The sequence below is a fragment of the Typopeltis vanoorti genome, chromosome 3 (assembly GCF_054136105.1).
Source record: "Typopeltis vanoorti isolate ZY-2024b chromosome 3, IOZ_Tvanoo_1.0, whole genome shotgun sequence".
Lineage (NCBI taxonomy): Eukaryota > Metazoa > Arthropoda > Arachnida > Uropygi > Thelyphonidae > Typopeltis > Typopeltis vanoorti.
The window spans coordinates 50,570,210-50,591,438 of record NC_143551.1 but is presented as its reverse complement, the minus strand read 5'-3'; the positions used below and the strand labels follow the sequence as shown (position 1 = coordinate 50,591,438).

At 35.0% G+C, this 21,229-nt stretch overlaps 1 protein-coding gene across 1 annotated transcript in view; it reads left to right on the top strand.

The window, feature by feature from the left end:
* Positions 1 to 21,229, top strand: part of LOC150108119 (dystrobrevin beta-like) — a 262,083-nt gene that overhangs the window by 157,999 nt on the left and 82,855 nt on the right. Inside the window, 4 exon segments of the mRNA XM_090415602.1 lie at positions 5,051 to 5,081; positions 5,579 to 5,593; positions 9,145 to 9,187; positions 14,786 to 14,990. Coding sequence (XP_090271728.1) covers positions 5,051 to 5,081; positions 5,579 to 5,593; positions 9,145 to 9,187; positions 14,786 to 14,990 — 294 coding nt within the window.

Below are 21,229 nucleotides of genomic sequence, written 5' to 3'. Positions count from 1 at the left end.
ATAATACCGTTAATCAGACTGGAGACTGTAGCTACTATGAGAGCTCTGGGAAAATTAAGGGAGTGAATAGATGGCATCAGTGGAGAATCATATTAAAAATTTAAGACATTAGGAAGGAATTTGACATCGTTAGCATTCAGTAATGTGCGAGTAGAGCTAATCTTAGGTGATATGATCACATAAGTAGAATGGGAGAGGAAAGATTAACAAACTGCTTGTTTGATGGTAGGAAATAGACTATCAAACAAACCATCAAAACGGTAGGAAAAGACCTAGAGGAAGACCAAGATTTAGGTGGATTGATGCAGTTAGCAGTGCGCTAGAATGCAGAATCATAAGATCTGACAATATTGGAATGCTGACAGGTGATAGACTAATTTGGAGGAAAATTGTTCACAGAACATGGGTAATAATGCAAACTTAATTGTGTAGTACAGCCATAGTATTCTAGACACTCCTTGAGGATACGAGGTAGGTTTCAAAAGTTTCCGGCATGACATACAAAATTCACTCTAATTTTAAAATGCTGTGTGTGACAGATAGTACTATCTTTGGGGAGCTTAGTGTAACCAGTTTCAACTCTTTACCTGCGTCATTCAGTTGGAGGCACTCGTTTGACCAACACGTGGCATGAATGTTAAAAATTGAGTATCACTGTGATAAAGTTCTTCACCAAAGAAGGGCTTTCTTTAAGTGCTATCAAACAGCGATTGGATGGTGTTTATGGGAAAGCTTCTGCCTCATATTCCACTGTGAAGAAATGGGATAAACAGTTTCGTCTATGAAGAGAGAGCATTGAAGATGATCCTCGTGATGATTGAGGAAAATGTCTCTTGTTGAGGAGGAACTGCTCAATGACAGATGACTAAAGCTCAAAGACCCTCAACTCTTATCCTAGCCCTGGTTCTCCAACAGTAGTGTCAAAGAATTCCAAACTAAAAATGCAGTACATGACCAGTGGTGCAAAAGTCAAAAACTCCAATCTCTCACTCAGCTTACATTAAAGCCTCTAATAACTGCAAAAAAAATCATCATTATATTCAAAGCAGACTGTAGGGGCAAAATGCACTAGGCTTGTCTCTCACTCAGGTGGCGCTCAAGCCTTCTGATCCCTCACCAAGGCTTTGGAACTTCTACTTCTCTCGCATTCTGATGGTACAATAGCAACATCTCATAAAGATAAGGTAGCCAACATATCATCTGTCTTTTCCTCCAACTCTTGTTGGAGTTTATATGCTAAAAAGTTTAGCATATACCTTGCACACGAAAAAAAGTTTAAACATGTTCACTTCGGGGCGATAGTAACTCGCTCTCCACGGTAAACAACACGTCCTCCCCAATTTAGGGGGCACACTGCAAAAGTAGCTAAATCAGCTCATCAACTCACTTGGTTGTTGAAAAATACCTTGACGAGCAGAGACAAGCAAGTTATTGTACCTCTGTACCGAGCCTTGATAAGACCTCATCTCGACTACTGTGCCCAGATTTGGTCACCTAGGTTCCTTCTTGATGGGGAGGAGGTGGAGAGGATCCAGAGGCGAGTGACTAAGATGATAACAGGTCTATGGAATGAACCATATGAGAACAGGTTGAAGATTTGTGGGTTGCAGAAACTAGTTGATAGGCGGAGGAGGGGAGATATGATTGAGACATTCAAATTGCTAAGGGGATTCTATAGGATTAATTCAGAGGATATTTTTGAGATCAGGACAGGTGGTGGGAGAACTAGGGGACACCTATGGAAGCTGGGCAAGAGTGTGGTTAGCAGGGGTGTTAGAGCTGGGTTCTTTACTTTTAGAGTGGTAAATGAGTGGAATAAGCTGCCAGAGTCTGTTGTGGGTGCTGTGACGGTGAACGAGTTCAAGACAAGGTATGATAGATACTGTGAGAATGTAATCGCATAGTTGTGTGGACATGATGTTTAGGGCCTCCCTCGATGAGTCTAAGGACTCCTGGAGTCGCCCGAAATAATAATAATAATAATAATAGCCACTATATTGCAGACGCAAGAAAAACAAGTAGTTTTATTGTATTACTGAATAAGATACAGAGACATTTGCAGTCTGTGTAATATAACTTTTTTTGCACTGTTTGTTGAGAAAGCCTTTTTTACATGTCAGGATTGTGGTGGCCTTTTCTGCTCAAATATTTGTATGTATTTGTGACTGTATTCCTCTTGAATATTTTCTTCCATTGTACTGTCACTTCTTGCTTCATTTAACATTCTTTGAAAGTAATTATAATGGGTATCTACTGTTGTAATTAATCGAGAACTGAAAAAATCACTGTTGTAAGCAATTTGCATGTTTTGTGAGCAGTATGAACTTTTATTTTTTCAATAAAATTATCTGAAATTGTTTCTTTATGTTGTTATCAAAAAGATATATTAGATGATGTTTTAAAAAGAAATGTATAAAAATTGTGTTCATAACTCTTCATCCAAAGAAAATATGTATGTATGTATAAACACATTTTTACACAAATTTATGCAACTGTAAATTTCACTGAGAAAAAAACAACATCATCATCATCATCATCAAATTCCTGACATGTTACTCTCAAGGGATGTACAGGATATGATAGTACTACATGAAAAACTTACATCACCACTAACCTCCTATTTACAATTTTCCTCCAAATCCATCTGTTACCTGTCCAACATTATCAGATCTTATATTTCTGTCTTCTAAGGCAATTTTTACTCTATCAAATCACTTATATCTTGGTCTTCCTCTGGATCTTTTCCCTGCCAACCTGGCAGAGAAACTAATTTTCCTAATCTTTCCTCTCATATTTTGTTTAAGTGACCATACTACTATCTGAGATTAGCTCTCTGCTAACACATTCCTGAATGCTAACAATGTCAAGTTCTTTCCTAATATCCTCATTTTTAATGTGATGTTGCCATTGATGCCATCTGTTCACACCCCTGATCTTTCTTAGGACTCATATCGGCAATCTCTAGTCTTCAATCTAGTGTTTTATTTCTAACCCATCTCTCACATCAAGTTAAAATTGGCTTGAACACTGTATTGTATACAGCTAATTTAGTTTTTTTACTGATTTCTCTCTTATTCCATATAAATTTATTCAGTTTACTTCCTACCATGCCAACTTTGTTGATCCTGTTGTCAGAACTGAAGTCAGTTCTTCTTCAGCTGCATTTATGATTGGTTGTTGGATTAAGTCCCATCTTTCTTCTATATTCTTTCCTTTTTCTATTGTTTTAATATTATATTTTATTTTATTTTATTTTTTTATATTTATTAATTATTTCTCTATTTTGGAATGCTTCAGTGTTCCATTTCTTTTTAGTTTTCTTTTGGTCTACATTTGATATTCTGTATATAAATTTAATTTTAACAAACATATGATCACAGTCACAATTTGCTCCTCTATATGCTTGTACATCATTGACTGAACTTGTCCATCTTTTCAAAATCATTCGAAATCAACAATTTTTCGAAGTAATTACTCCATACGTTAAGGCAGGATTTCCCAAATTGTGTTCTGCAGAAAGTGAATAAGTGTTCCGTGATGTCAGTGACCAAGCCGTGTATTTTTAAACATGGAAGTAATTTGGGAAAGGGAATACCGCTGTTTATGACCGGTCATAAAAATTGCCTGCAAGCCGATTACAACAATAGGCGGCATATCCTCTGTTCTCATTCGGGAATGGGAATACTGCTGTTTATGACCAGTCGCAAAAATTGCCTGCAAGCCTATTACAACAATGGGTGTCATATCCTCTGTTCTCAAAAACTGAATGAAATAACATCTGTGTTGCAAATGTTAGTGACCAATCAGCAAGGAAGTATAAAGAAAATTTTTCCACTGAAATTTAAGATCAAGGTAGTCTGTATCCAGTTCTCAAATCTAGTAATACTGAATACTTTCTTTGCAAGTTCTTATTGTAGGGTGAAAGTGTTTGTTTCGAAACCTTATTGCCATGATTTTTTAAAAGTAATAGACCTACAGATTTAAATTTTAATATGAATAAGAGACAAGGGACTTTGTTTAATTTTGGTGTTAAGAAATCTCTTATTGAAGGTGTTTGTGATGCAACAGATAGTGATTCATCCACCTCCAGCCTACAAAGCAATCTCCAGGATGTACAAAAGGAGGGGAAAACTACCAGCACACAGGAGAAAAAGTCTGCATTGACTCATAAGTACTTATAAAAATATTATAAATTTTTGGTGATCAGAATGGGATATGTCAATGAAAATCAGCACAAATTAATTTAATCATGTTGGCTTGAGGAAACTACAATATGCTACAAGATTTCATTAGTCCAGTGATAACTGATTTAAATGTAATTTTATGTTTGTCAATATGTCACACCATATACATAAGTGTATTAATACTCTTTATGATTATGCCATAATTAATATTAATGCATTACAAAATAACCCAAGTGTTCCGTGAAGTGTTCCGTTGTTGTGTCCTGAATAAACCAAGAAAAAATGTATATATATGTATATACAAATGAAAGAAAATTGTAAGACCTAACCTGTTATGTATAAGGGTCTGATATAGAAATTATTTAATGTATTGAATTAATTTAAGAACCCCATTTTATGTGTCATAAGATAGCAAAATCTGTAAGCCAGAGTCCAATGGTCACCTTTTGATCGTCCAGTGTTACGTGTGCAAGGGGGGGGGGAAATTATGAGAAAGAGAAACTAGAGCGCTTTCTAAGAAAACACGGCAAAGGCACGTGCAATGTAGTGGAAGGAGCTGGACGCCGTGACAAACCCACGTGACCGCGTTGGCGGGCATTGCGATATACGAGAAACGCCGGGAAGAGCATGAAAACAAAAAGGTCAAGCAACCCCCATTCGAGGCTTTTTTGTTCCTCTTTCCTGACCTCTCGGACGTTGGTCCAGTCTGCACCTACGGAGAAGTTCCAGGCTGGCCGTGGAGGGTATGAGTCATCTGCCGCAGCATATGGGATAGGGCTAGCTATTTCCTTGGACTAGGATAGCTATGCTATATCGTGCGAGGGAAAAACCAAGTAGATGCCATCCGTTCTGGCTATGCTCCTGAGCCATATCACCCTTCCCGCTGAGAATCCGGCCGTACAGTTATCGAAGGTGACCAGACGAGCAGCAGACTGAGAAGAAGCCTTGATGCCCAGACAAGGCAGAAGAAAGGAATGAGTATCATTTCAGAGACGGTAATGTAGACTCTTGTATTATATATTCATGGTTAAGGAATTGTGTGTTTTCCAAAGAACATTTGTGTAGTGGACTTATTATATGGAACTTTAGGAACTGTCTCCAACTTGGCATAGACCCATCTTTGTTTGAGAACTGTCTGCCTAGAAGGGCTCTATTTAATTTGTTTGAATTAATTGTGTTGTGTTAAGTGATATAACTGGTGACCACGTGAGTGTGGAATATGTGATAACTTGTGATGAGATAATGTTAGGTTACATATAGAGGTGGTCCAAGCAAATTTGTTCATGTATTTCATTAGTAGTAATGAACCAGAGATCTTACTAAAATTTGATTCAGATTATCTAGAAATAAGACTTTCATGTATCATTTCTTTAATTAATAAATATGCTTCTTAGTACCTGCCTGATCTGGTTTAGTATATGAATTCAAACAGCCACTCATAAAATTATTATCGAACTAAGCGGGAAGAACCCACGTGTATAATTTAACAAAGTGGAACACGACTGCATGCAAGAATATAGTGAACAGAAGTTAGATATTTACTGTAGTTTAGTTACTGTGCATCACTCTGAGAGAGCCATCCTGGATAAGAGTCTCATCTATCCTCGGTATTGGCTGGCGCAGTTAAAAAAATAAATTTGTCATTGCTTATCAGGTGGACTGTCTCAAAAGATATGGTTAATGGCCGCGTCTCATTCTAGGACAAAGCCCTAATCATTAAGTATCCTACACGTGATTAAACTTAAGAGCAGCCAAAGATTTTGCTTGTTAAAAAGGGGAAAGATTTAAGAGAACAACGAGTTAAGTATAGACTAACCTTAAAGGCTAAAAGGGACAAAATATAGAAAAAGAGTATATAACACCGTCATAGGAAAAATCTGGGAAACGCTGCATTAAGGATATCTTTTTCTCCAGTTTTCATGATTTTATCGTCTTTATCATCTCTAATTCCTTTTACAGCACTCTTTCCTTCATTTCTGAGTGTCTTCAGAATATCTTGCCACCTTTGTGATAGTTATCTTCTATGTTCTTACCAAATTCTTCCCATGACTTTTGTTTAGCTAGTTTTACAGTGTTTAGTTTTCTTACATTTGTCTCTCTATTCTCTAAGAGCACAAACTGACTTATTTGCCAGAAAAATTTGATGTGCTTTCTTCTTTTCCTTTACTGCCTCTTTAACTTCCTGTGTCCACAATGAAGTTCTGATTTTTCTGTCCTTGCAGACAACCTCACCACCTACTTCTCTGGCTGAATCAATCAATGTTTTCTTTAGGTCTTGCTACAGAATCTCCAAAGGTTGGTTCCTGTTCTCAAACTCTTTCATTTTTTCTTGAATAATGTTTGTGTATTTTAGTCTACAGTTAACATATGAGAGCTGCTCAACTTTTATTATTTTTAAAACTTTTTTTACATGTTCTTCTTTTTCAATATGAAATTCAATTCTATCCTGCTCAAGACTAAATGGTGATCTCATCCAATTTCAAATCCTCTGTACACTCTGGTGTCTTGCACCAGGGAGAAAACATCACTATCAACAATAACATAGTCGATGAAACTTTTCTTATTCCTTGCCTCTTTTCTCCATGTGAATTTGTGCACATTTTTATGTTGGAACATTGTGTTAGTAATAACCAGTCCATGTCCAGAGCAGAAATATAATAGGTATTTGTCATTATTATTAGATTAGCTCTTTTCTCTAAATTTTCCCAAAATATTTTTGTATCTCTGACAATCATTTCCTACTCTGCTATTTAGATCCCCAACAAGGATGAACTTTTCCTTTTTCATTGTGTCAGGTGCTTTCTCTAAAGCCTCAAAACATTCCTCCACTTCTACTAAGGCACAAATAAGTCTTATCGTCCATTTCTCCATTCTGTTATTTGCCCACATCACTCTACTTGATATTGCCTACCATTCAAGAAGATTAGCCTCGTATTTAGCGTTGAATACTATGGCTACCCCTTCTTTTCCTTGATTGTCATTGCCTGAATATAACATTTTGTATTTATTGCTCAGAAATATGTCGCCAGTTTTTCTTTTTTGTTTCAGTCACCCCTATTATGTTGATCTAGTACTTATGCAATTCCTCAGTTAGGTCCATTTCTTTGCCATTCAGGCTTCTTATGTTGATAGTACCGATCTTGAACTCTGCTGGTGTCGAGTTGCGGTGTTTCAAGATTTGTTCCAGCAGCTGGCTTTTTGCTGTTCACCCTGGCATAAACAACTGGGGTCTTGTTTAACCAGGCAACGCTCTAGCCAGCATGAAATTCTGTCATGTTGTATACCATCATTTTATATTGCAGTTTTAGCCAGTAAGAATACAATTTGGTTGATAAATCTCAGATTGCCAGCCCATCCCTGTTTGTGTTTGGTATCTAAGTATATGCCTAACAGGGTGCACCACGAGAAGGTGAAGATTGGACATTGGGTCAGAAGCCCTGGTCGGTTCTCAGCATTTCTTTAAAGGCTATGTGGTGTTCTCCTCTTAGTTATACAGCTTTGACCCTTGGTAGCCTGCTCAAAACAAAAAATAATTAAAAATTAATAAATACAACTGCCTATTGCATTTTAATATTAAAAAACCGTGAAAATAATACCAAAAAATTTAAACAAAAAATGTTAATTGTCATGAAAAAAAAAAAACAGCTGTCACTCATTCACTTTAGCTTGTTTGACAATAGAGGTTCATATTCAAATTTTTTAGATTTACAGTTATGTGAAAAATATACACTGACATTACTTTGTGTGTGTGTGTGTGTGTGTGTGTGCGTGTGCGCGCGCGTGCGTGCACACTAACTTGGTAAGCAATTAACAAAAAAAAAATTATATTGAATCATTAAAATTTCCTTTTAATAGTAAAAATTATTCCAGTGCTTTGAAATCACAACACAGACATGTACTCTATGAGTTCATTTTCTTGACTGAGAGCATCACTTCCAATGCATAACCATAGAATTTTTTCTTTCATTTGTTATTCACTTTGGTGCTATCTGCATGATATATCTTGCTATGATGCATTAGATGACAAAGATTTGAAGGTTTATTCAGTGAAAAATCACTGAATGGAAACAAACAAATTCTAATACATTAATATGCACAAAACGTGTTAAAATTTAGTGGGCTTGAAAAAATAAGTACAGTACATAAGTTTTGTTTAAGATTTATTTTATGCCATGACATATTGATTCAGTACTCTATTTCTGAGTACATACTTTTCAGTAATCCATTCCAAAAGAAAATCATAATTTACACTGTGACTGTATATCCAGAATAGCTTTGTGTTCAGATTTTATATAACCATTATCCTCTATAATTCCTTTAATAGTAAGTACTTTCCTCTGTTTCTATGATTTCACTCAGTGGAATAGAATTGAATCTTTAGAGGTACCTGTGGCATAATTAAAATTAATAATTTAACACATATTAAACCAACAGTAATAAATAAATGCAACTGCAAGTTATTACTGTTGGTTTAATACGTGTTAAGTTATTAAGAATAGAAGTTTTCAACAGTTTTTTTTTTCATAGCTTTTGTTTAGTTGCTTTTATCCACAGCTTAGGTTTCTCTGTTACATATTTTTCTGTATTCACTGCATGTTTTTTGTTTATTTCACTGATTTTTATTTTACTTTAGTTTTTCCTTTAGAAGTTAACTCTTTCCCCTGTTTTTTTCACTTACCTGCAGTTAGTTTTATTCATTTTATTTTACTTATTTTTCCAGTTGCTAACACTTAGCAGGTGGTTATTTAAGTTACAATGAATTTATGCAGTGGAGTCATTAGCATTTAAAATAAATAAAATGAAATGAATAAAACTAAGAGTGTGGGTAAGTGAAAAACAAAAAATTTGTTTTTCACTTACCTTGCAGCGAGTGAGATCTATTAAGTTTAAAAATTGTAATTAAAATAATTTCTTTTACAGACAAGAAGTCCATCTGATATTAGTTTAAATATGGATACAGCAAAACAAAAAGATTTGATAGCACAATTAGAAGCAAAAAATAGGTATGGATTGTTGAAAACAATACTTTTTGCACTTACAGTCACCTCTTCCTGTATCAGATGCCATTAATAATGAACTGTTTCCGGTAATTCCTTCTAAAGGAAATTTGTTATCACATACTTTTCATCATATCAAATTATTCCTTTGATCTCCATGAATTCACTATAGTTAGAGTTGGCTGTAATATTTTCAATCAGTAGGATTATTTATATCAGTTCAATATATGGAATTTCATCTAAAGAGATATCATGTTTTTTTTTATGGAAAAGGTATGCGAATAATAAAAAGTGCAAGCTTAAAAGAATAACAATATAGTATAATGAAGCGATCATAATATTGAAAAAAGGTGTTAAAGCAAGCCTGCAAAAATTCAGTTAGGCATTCTACTGTGATGATGAGAGAATAATTGATGAATGGATGATAATACTGAATGCTGTAGGATTAATGGGTATTTTAAAAGAGTGTTCTGTATTAGTGACAAGGATATTGCATTTGATGCATGAAAGGAAACAAATGAGAAAATACAAGTAGATGAACTTTTAAATGTTTCAGATTATGTTAATTTCATTTAATTGGAGTAAGCCAAAGAACCTGCAATCAAGTGCCCAACATTTGAAAGGATTGAGAGTATAGGATTAGTTTTACTTTTGTTATAGAAAGTAAAATTCAAGTGGTTAAGCTTCAACATCACATTTTTATTTATTTATTTATTTATTTTAAGTTTTAGTATTTTTAGGGCCAAAAAAAAAAGGGGGGGGGAATTCTTCTTGCTTCTTTCTTGGTGTTACATGGTGATCAGCATTCATTTTACACAAATTATGGACTCTGCAACCATGTTATAAATAATTATCTTAATTTCCCAACGATATGAATTGTGCATCCTGTTTCCCTTTTTGGGCAAATTACAGGTCCTATCAGAAAAAAGGAACATAAACAACACATTAAATACAATAACTATGGTCAAGCTGGTCTTTTTGATCATGTCCTGAACACTTTACATAGAATTGACTGGAAACGCACCTGCTGTTTACATCACACCAAAACATGGTATGAACGTAAATTTAAGGAGGCCTGTGAGATTCTCTATCAATCACCCTAATCTTAACAATAATGATAGTCTAAAAATCCCAAGCATATGGAAAGCACATATTCTACCCACTTAACCTTTCTTCCTAAGAGTTAATTATAAATAGGACCATAGGTAATCCTGAATCCTAAATCTAATATAACAATTGTCATGTTAAATTAGGACATCATGTTTACTGTAACAAAACTATGTATATGAAAGCATGTTTCTCTGATGTTGTCTTAAATAGAATATAGCTTTGATGTAGTTAATTTATTTTATTTCATTTATTTATTGTAGTTTTATTTTATTTTCACTAGAGGTCAGGCCAGTAGAATAACCGTTGATCAAATCATTCTCCTCAGCATACTGTGTGAAATGTAATTTAGCTTGTCTCTGTATATATATGTGTATACTGCAGATGATGATCTTAATATGAAGGTCGAAACGTCAGGAAATTAAAATAATTATTTATAACATGATTGTAGAGTCCATAATTTGTGTAAAATGAAATTCTTCTTACAATATCCAGTGCTTGTGCCTAAACCTGTGAAGTCTAAAATGTGATGGAACTGATGCTTAAGACATAACCAAAATCCTTTCTCTAAACCTTTACATTGATGGGCCTGCTTGTATGTACCCCCCACCAATCATCATACACTAAACCATCAAACTGGAAGGAAGCTACTAGGAGTGAACAGGCAAGAGTTGAGGTGTGGCATTCATGCCTCTGAGGAATGGCCAGTTTCCATAGCCCTAGTATTGCCTAGGGCTGCATAAGGTGGTCTTTCCTCAAAAGAGTGATGGATGCACACTATATCACAACATCTGCTGTCATATTATGATTTGGCTTATTGGAAGTTTAAAGTGACTAAAAACCATGTTTGCACTGCAGAGAAAAGATACTGTTTACTTTTTCCAGTTTATTCCACCAGCTTTCAGTATGTGTGATGTTTTCCAAGTTGCATCAGCCATCAGAAAGAGAGAGAGAGAGAGAGAGAGAGAGAGCTTACATATGAAAGCTGTGCTCTGTTTTCAAGGGTATAGCTTTAAAATGGTTATTCTAGTGCTGTGGCATTGGGACATTTACCAAAGGCACCATTTGGCAGGAGATTTTACTAATTAGCAAAATTGTCCCATTAAAAAAAAAAAAAAAAAAAAAAAAAAAAAAGGTGCATAGCTACCAATTTGCTAAGAGAGCTAAATATATAGCGTGTGTTTCTGTGCAGACTATCTGTTAGATAATATATTAGATTGAATATAATGGCAATGCTTAAAGACTTCTGGATCAGCTGGAAAATAATCTTGCTGCTACTCTTCTGTCTAGTGTACCTGTAGGGAGTCTCTGAGGCTATCAGAACAGTTAGAATTTCATCTAACTGTTCTGATTTTCAGAACAGTTAGATGAAATTCTCCATGTTATGGCTTAGTAAAGAAACCATTACTGCATGTCCTTCCCCATTGCACCCATCTTTAAACAATAACCATGAAAAGTCTGAGCTAAGAATTTTTCTCTATTTTTAATAATTTTGTATAATTTTTTTTTATATAGCAATACCTCGCATAGTCCAGATTCACTATAATCCGGTTTTAAATTCTAAAAAATTAGTATACAAAATTTTTTTTTTTATACATAAATGCTCAGTTTTTTCCCTTTATACAGTCAAGTCTCTTTTTGTGCAGTTTTAAAGTTATGCGACACGATATTTCAATTTTTTCGGGGGTTCCCTGGAGTAAGCAGTGGACGTTTGACTTTAATGTTGAATTTGTGATAATTAAATTTTAATCCCATTTAAAAAAACTACATAATGAGTGCATAAAGAAAACATGAAAGTGATTCTGTCAACAAGAAACATAAATGGCTCACATTAGAACAAAAGCCCGATATAATCAAGCTTCATGAAGGAGGTGCATCCTTTGCTAAAATAAGGCGTGAAAAAGGAATGGACGAGTCATCAGTTCGAAAACTTATCAAAAAAAAAGATCAATACAAATCGCAAGGTATGGCTATGGCTTCTTATTTATCAAAAATAGTGACTAAAACCAGAAGCACTCGAATGGTAAATATGGAGCAGCTATTATCCATATGGATCGAAGACTTAACTCAAAAGCGAGTTCTGCTTAGTCAAATGGAAATTCAAGCCATTGATGATATAGAAAACAAAGGTGAGGGAACTAGTGAAAATTTTATGGCATCTCATGGGTGGTTTTTTTGTTTTAAGCAACAAACTGGTATTCACAATGTTCGTATTTTTGGCGAATCTGCCAGTGCAGATAAAGAGGCTACTTTAAGATATCCGAAGAAATTGAGTGAAATCATACAAAAAGGTGGCTACAAAGAGAACAAATATTTAACGTTGATGAAACGGGATTATTCTGGAAAAAGTTGCCGTCACGCACTTTTATAGCAGCCAATGAAAAGTCATGCCCTGGATGTAAAATTTCAAAAGACTGTCTCTCACACTGTTATTAGGTGGAAATGCAGTAGGGGATTTCAAATTAAAACCGATGCTTGTGTACCGTGCAGAAAATCCTAGAGCTTTTAAAAATGTATCAAAAAATAATCTCTAAGTGTTGTGGCGTTCAAATAAGAAAACATGGGTCACAAGAGTTTTATTTGAAGATTGGTTCACCAACTATTTTTACTCTACAACAGAATATTATTGCATAGAAAAAAGGATTAGATTTTAAGATTTTATTGATCTTAGATAATGCCCCCCAGTCATCCAACTTGTCTTTGTGATTTAAATGAAAATACACAAATAACTTTTCTTCCACCAAATACGACATCGGTGATCCAATCAATGGATCACGGTGTCATTGATACATTTAAGGCCTGTTGTTTGCGCAGCACTTTTTCGCAAGCCATAAAAGCTATAACAGGAGAAAATGCGCCTACTTTAATGGAATTTAACGGAGTTTTGGAAGAGCTACAACAGAAATGTTATCGAAAATATAGGTGAAGCATGGCGTGAATTAACGGCAAGCAATATGAGAGCAGTATGGAAACATACCACATTGCACAAATGATTTCATTGGTTTTGAAACTCATTTTGCTGAAGTCACTAATAACATAGTGGAAATTGGACAGCAACTTGGTTTCAAAGAGTAAGATTCCGTCAACTTGATTGAGTGCATTGAATCAAACACTAATGAACTGGATAATGAAACACTTATTAACATGGATGAACAACGAGCTTATGAAGAGCAGGAGGACAACTTAGACAATGATGACTGTGTTGTGAAGTGCCTGCATGAGAATTAACAGCTGAACAACTATCAAAAATTATTGGAATGGTTGAAACCTTGTCAGAGCATATTATGGAAGTTGATCCCAATATTGAACGTAGCCTTACAATTTGCCGAATGATAAACATTGCAATTTGTTGCTACAAAGAAATGTATGAAGAGAAAAAAACCAAAGAAACAAAATGTGCGGACATCGATATTGCAATTTTTAGTGTTGTGAAGTGCCTGCATGAGAATTAACAGCTGAACAACTATCAAAAATTATTGGAATGGTTGAAACCTTGTCAGAGCATATTATGGAAGTTGATCCCAATATTGAACGTAGCCTTACAATTTGCCGAATGATAAAGATTGCAATTTGTTGCTACAAAGAAATGTATGAAGAGAAAAAAACCAAAGAAACAAAATGTGCGGACATCGATATTGCAATTTTTAGAGAATAAAAAATGAATTACGAAAAATATGTATTTTTTGTTTAATTATTTTTGATAAAGACATTTGAATTTATTAATCTTGTTTTATTTATTGAAAAACAGGGAGAATATTTTTTTTGGAACCAATTATAATTTTTTGTATGTATTTAGTTCCTCGATTAGTCCGGTTTCAAACAGTCCGGGATGTCGGTGGAACCGATTACCCAGACTATGTGAGGTATTGCTGTATTTGAATTTATTTTTTACATAGTCTGAAAATCCTACTCTAGAGACCAAACATGGAGCTTTTGCAACCCACTTCAGACCTTCAATTAGTGGGGTGGTGGTCTCACACTGGGCTATGAAATTCATCTCTCATCTAAAGACAACTCCGAACATTCATTGATGCACATGTCAAGATTCATTATTCTGCATCCTGTTAGAGAACAGCTGTACTAACTATTTGTCTAATCATTCGATGATGGGAGATAAATTTCAGTCCTCAAATCAATTAATGCTAGGCCCACGATGCTCTTTTCTTACACCTGTTTCCTTCCTTCTATTTATCACTGATATAAACTTTTACATATCTAAATTCTAATTAAAGAATATTGTTGGGATTCTGATAACTTTGTTAATTGCACTGATAACTCGTTATTCTTACTTCCAAAAAAAAAAAATTTTTACTCTTACTTTTTGACAATACATATCTTCTCTGCCTATGATGAGATTTCTTTTCTTAGGATGACTTTAATCATCAATCATTCTTTGCATAGATATATTTCAAAAAAAAAAAATTAAAATTTTCTTTGATTTCTGTTTGCATTAAGAAGTAAATCTTGATAGCAAACTTGTTTTTTTTTAAATTCCAGAGAAATCATGCGAGAGATAGTTTGCTTAAGAAAACAACAAGAGCAGGAAGATGCAGCATTGCAATCTGAGCAGAGTCCTACTTTACTTACAGAGCTTCGTGCCTTAAGACAAAGAAAAGAAGAACTAGAAACTCATTTGGCTTCTTTGCAAGAAAGTAGAAGAGAATTAATGGTGCAATTAGAAGTTCTCATGAAATTATTAAAGGTAAATATGATTCACTATACAGTACAAATATCCTAAATTATATCATTCTTGATATGAATATAGTTTTGTGATGATTTTTATCATATTGGTTCATGTAGACATTTAAAATATCCGAAAATAGAACTGTTATTCATCTTTGTATGCTTTTTACTTTTTGATTCTAAAATGTAATGAAAAGTGTTTTGGCATCTAAATTCTGTTTAACATAATGTTTGCAAATGATTAATCTTCTGCATATCAAATCTTTTAGTAGATAAGCTCAATCCATGAAGTTAAAAAACTAAAAAACAGGGCTTTGAAGATTTGCTCATCCAAAGATCTCCAAAGGCCCATCCAGGAGTATACTGTATTCATTGCACCTGTAATTTACCCTATATAGGGGAAACAGGATGTGCAATTCCTAACAGAAAAAAGGAACATAAATTACACATTAAATATAATAACTATGGTCAAGCTGGTATCTCTGATCATGCCCTGAACACTTTACATAGAATTGACTGGAAAAGCACCTGTTGTTTACATCACACCAAAACATAGTATGAATATAAGTTTTAGAAGGCCTGTGAGATTCTTATCAATCACCCTAATCTTAACAATAATGATGGTCTAAAAACCCCAATATGTAAGGCACATATTCTACCCACTTAACCTAAGAGTTAATTATAAATAGGACCATAAGTAATCCAGGATCCTAAATCTAGTATTGCAAAACTATGTATATGAAAGAATGTTTCTTTGATGTCGTTTTGTAGTTATTGTAGTTTTATTTTATTTTCACTAGAGGTCAGGCCAGTAGAATAATCATTGATCAAATCAATGTCTCTTCAGCATACTATGTGAAATGTAATTTAGCTTGTCTTTGTGTATATATGTGTATACTCCAGATGATGACCTTAATACGAAGGTCGAAATGTCTGGAAATTAAAATTTTATTTTGTATCCAAACACAAGTGGTACAATAGTAAGTAAGTGGTACAACATGATTTACAACAAATTAGGATACATTACAATGAGTTCAGCTTAGATTTGATAGGTGGATTATACAGGGAATAATAATTAAATATGGGAAAAAAAGGAAACGATACATAACTTATATACAATACACATGGTCAGATGTTCCTCACAATCAGCTGCCCTTTCTGTGCAGGATATAAGGTCCTCTTTTGTGCATGGTGTTGGAAGGAACAAGAAAGGTGTTCCACTGGATTGTCGCAGACTCACAATTGCCTGGGCCAGTGAGGTAGCCCCATTTGATGAGGTTTTTTTGCAGCGTCCTATTGTTCGAAGTCTGTTGAGGATTTTCCAAGTATTCCAGTCCAAGTGGGCACCATGTGGAAGATGTTTGGCTGTTGGAATACTAGTATTATTTTTAGGATATAGTGCAAACTATTGTTGAAGTCTTGTCTCTAGGAGGTTTTCATGTGGTTCAACAGTTGCCAGGAAGCTGTGTTGGGATCTTAGTCTTTGGGGCACTGCTGTCTGGCCGAATAGTGGGTGGCGTTCATCATTCATTTGTTTGCTTCTTTCGTTAGCTGAGAATGCAGATCTTCGAATTGAAGGTGCGGGGGTGCAATACCAGCCAAAGTATACAGTTCTTTTAGTGGTGTTGGTTTCAGGCATCCTGTAATTAAGCGGCAGCTTTCATTCAATGCTGGATCAAATATTTCAGCATGGGAATCTGGACCATACTTGGCAGGCGTATTCAGCAAAGAATAGCAAAGGGCCAAGGCAGAAGATCCCAGTGTGCTAGGGTCTGCACCCCCATTTGGAGGAGGTAAGCTTTCTTAGTATATTGTTTCTTGCATTCACTTTTGCCTTTGTTTTTTCTATGTGGGTTTTATATGAGAGGGTGCGATCGAGAGTCACACCGAGGTAGATTGGGTTCCAGGAATGTTCTATATTAGAGCCTTCCCAAGAAATCTGTAGCTTCTTGTTGTCTTCCTTATTGTTAAGTGTTAAGGTGGAAAAGGCCAGTCTGGGTTTTCAAGGGGTTTGGTTTTAGTTGATTGCTGGTATAGTATGTCGTTAGACTATTTAAGGCAAGTGATAGAGTAGTTTCAATGGACTTCAAATTTTTTGATTGAATAGCTATGGTGAGATCATCAGCATAGATAAAATTTCTAGTTCCTGGAAAGATGGGGAGATCATTGACGTAGATGTTGAAAAGTAATGGTGATAACACACTTCTCTTGAGGAGGCCATTTTTTTGGAGGTGCCAGCAGTTCTTCCTACCCTCCAGATCCACATAAAAGCATCTGTTTTCCAAGAGTGATTGGATCAGGAGGACAAGGCGATAGTCTCTAGTTATTCTGTGTATTTTATTTTTGCATGTGAGATGGTTTATGGTATCATATGCTGCAGTTAGGTCTACAAAGACTTCTCCTGTGGCTAGTTTTTGCTCATAACCATTTTCTATATATTGAGTGAGGTTGAGAATTTTTGATGTGCAGGATTTGCCTGGTCTAAAGCTAGCCTGCTCAGCAATAAGATGGGGTTCGATTAGGGGTTGTAGCCTATTCAAAATTAATCGTTCATAGAGTTTAAAGAGGTTGCTGAGTAGTGATATAGGCCTGTAATTTTTTGCTTCTGTTGGAGTTTTCCCTGGTTTCAGAAATGCTACCACTTTGGCATGCCTCCGGATAGTTGGTATCCTTAGGGTTCTGAGACAAGCGTTATATAGCTTTAATAACCACTCTTTAGTTCTGGTTCCAAAATGTTTAATTTGTTCATTACAGTGTTAAATATTTTTATTTGTGTGTTTTATTTTATTTTTTCGATTATATTTCTTCTTTTATATTTAATCAATTTGTTTACTTGATAAAATCCCTTCTCATTTCACAACCTTATTCAATTAAAATCCTACCAGCTGCTCTAATGTTATGTCATTGCTTTCTCTATATATTCTGTATTATATATATCTATTCTATCTTTCTATCACTATTTTACTCCTTCAGATATCGGGCCTAATATGCTTACATCTAGGATTGTTTCCTCTTCGGATACTGGCAAATTTATTTTTATGCTGCGCCAGCCAGTATCCTATAGTAGAAAGGATCTTTACTCAGGGAGACAATACTAGATTCTGAGGCTTTCTTACACAATATCTTACTTTAACACTGCCGTATAGATTCAGATTATTGCAGTCGTGACCTAAATCTATTATATATACAGTTCCTAATTCCTTCCTGCCAAAATAGGTTCTATTTTTATAAGTGGTAGTTTGGAATCGTAATCAGGCATGACTCAGGTTTAGGTAAATATGACATGTTTATTGGAATATCTAGACAGAATACACAAAAATTCGTACACTCAATTTTGTCTCAATACTAAATAAAAGGACTCGAGTTAAGAGGTTGACATATTCTAAATTAAATCAAAGGTTAAGAAACATCGTAAACACAGTAATTGAAAACTGGGATAGATTGCAAATGATATGAAGTTAAGTTAAATTTCCTTTCTGCAATGCTATTCATAAGATAATATAAACCAACATTCTTATGTTACTCAGTTACTATAAATCCACTATTCTAATCTTGTTAAGTTAACTCAATCACATACAACACAAAGATCTCTTCCAAACAATTCTTCTTACTCTCAAAGGAGGTTAACTTCCTAATTAGAGACTGTCCACAGAGTTCTTTAGAATACTGTTCTTAATTTTACATTCGCAAACAATCTTCTCTCTTCTAATGAATTTTATACACAAAATAGAGTAATTTTACCTTACCGAACTTTTTCCGCGTCTTTCAGCACCATGTGTACGTTCTGGTTACTTTTTGTCTATTGGCTGTCCATACGGCAACATAGGGGTTATGCTATCTTCATTATTTCTGATGAAAATGGACTTAAATCTTTGTGCTTCAGGAACAACTCGATGGGACTTCTCAGCGACAGCTTGATTCTGCTAGGACTAGAAACTTTTACCTTCAGCTCTGCGTAGAATCCTTCTCCATTTCCAAGAAAGCCTGCTGTCCGACATCTTATCTTAGCACAGACGCTTCACCCCCCCCTTTACGCGAACTCCCGCTAACTTCCAAGCCACCAAACAGGAAAACGATACGACAAGAGAGATCCATGATACAGTGCTCGTTCCCTTATATTCTTCAATAGAGCGCCCTCTTTTTCGGAGTCCCCTTTGCACACGACTCATCTCTTTTCTCCCCTTGGGTTCATCCCTTGCTCTCCCAACGCTGTTATGCTCTTGCATTCCCAGAATTCACGTCAAAGTACGTTCCGTGTATGCTACTGCCGCCAGCGTTACGCTGTACACGTGTAGTTTTATACCTTCCAAGAATTATTATTTAGTAACTATTTGATGACTCACAGTTATTTTTACACAGCTTAAGTGAGGCTTAAATTAAATCAGATTATCCCTCTTTTAAGACATACTCTAAATAAAATCTTAATATGATCACAATAGCTTAAATATATGGTACATGAAATAAAGAATACAAATTTTATACATAATGTGAAAGAAGTTTCACTTTAAATTTCAGCTGATGTGCAGGTATTTCTCTTTGTTGGTAAGTTTAATATGTTGGATTCTGAATGAATGATTTCTTTGCAAGATTCCTTCATTCAGGATCTAACAACAGACATCATCAAGGCCTCCAGATTTTCTAGGTTTTAATAAGTTTATGGCTGCGTTGAGTTCAGTGATGGTGAAATCTGAGTTAATCATATTTTGTTCCTCACTTGGGGTTCTAAGTATCTTATTTTTTGTATGCATTTTTTGGTGAATTTTCCATTCAGCAACAGCTGGTGAGCAATTCGATTAGCTGTTACCTGCGGATGCTCATATGCTTAATGAAATCCTTCCTAATTCTGTTGATAAAGTTTCATGCCTTTCTGCTACTATGGGTCATATCAAGGGCTTCTATTTCTTTTTTCTATGAGGAACACCTTTCCTCTGCCATCTTGGAGCATAATTTTTCTCCTGGTTGGATAGTCTCTTTTGAGAAGGGGGGGGGCTGATGTTGTAAAGTTGTAAGTAATCAGCATACTGGGCTTGTATGTCACTAGAAAGGGCCTGGAATGTAGTTTGTGCGGCATCCTCGGGGGATGTGTTTGGTGGAAATTTTCCTCAGTATTTTTATGAATTCAGGATACTCTTGAGGATTTGGAGGAACTTGTTCTATGGAGCGGTCGAGATCTTCCATGAAACCTTTCCAATTAGCTTTTTGGAAAATTAAATCGGCATCTGTAAAGAACTGTGTTAGGCATAATTGCTGGGTTGAATTGAAGCATTATAGGTCTATGTTGAGTATGTGGAATCGGATTTAAAACCTTTTTAACACAAATGTTGGATATTTTTGAGCTAACAAATATGAGGTCAGGGTTGTAGCCTCGCTTCCATCTGCCACTGTTGAAAGATGCAGGGAATTTTGAATTATGTATCATGTTTAGAGAAAGGTTTTCAGCCCGGTTTTCAACAAGTTCTCCATTTTCATTGGACTTTGTGTAACCCCAGTTAACACTATGGCTGTTAAAGTCACCTAATACAACATAGTATATTAGTATATACTATGTACTAATATACTGGGCAATTAAAATAATTATTTATAATAACACAGCTGTAGAGTTCATAATTTGTGTAAAATGAAAGCATAGAATTTTATTTTAATCTAATTAAATTAAGTTCTCTAATACATATTTTCTTCATAATTATTCATAATGAGAGCTGATCACTGTGTAACCCTGAAAGAATATCCATAATTTTAATGATGACTATACTCTTTTTTTTCCTCTTGTTCATTTGAGAAACCTTGTAGTTCTCATAATGCATGCTTCAAGATCTTCCATAATCAAAGTCTTAAACACTGATCTTCTCACCATTCTCCAATGGGATGCAGATGATCTGATGCATCCACAATACTAGTGTGCTATAGGTTGACCAACCTCTCATGGATGCATTCCCCATAAAAAAGAAAAGAAAAGAAAATGCCATCAAGACAATCCTGCCTTGTCTCTTGGAAGAATCTTTCACTCCATCCCTCTTACTTTTGATAATGTTCTGATCTCTAGTCATGATCAACTTTATCTTCTTGAGTTGACTTTCACTTCCCCCTATCCACATACACATCCAGACTCAGCCTCCAAAAAATGTAATATATATTTTCATTCAAAATAGTACTACTCTCCTGCACAAATCCTAACACACTATAAATTCCAAATCTGTTTAACTTAGAATATTATTTTTATATTTGCATTTGTACACTCCAAAACCTCTTAGAAAGTTC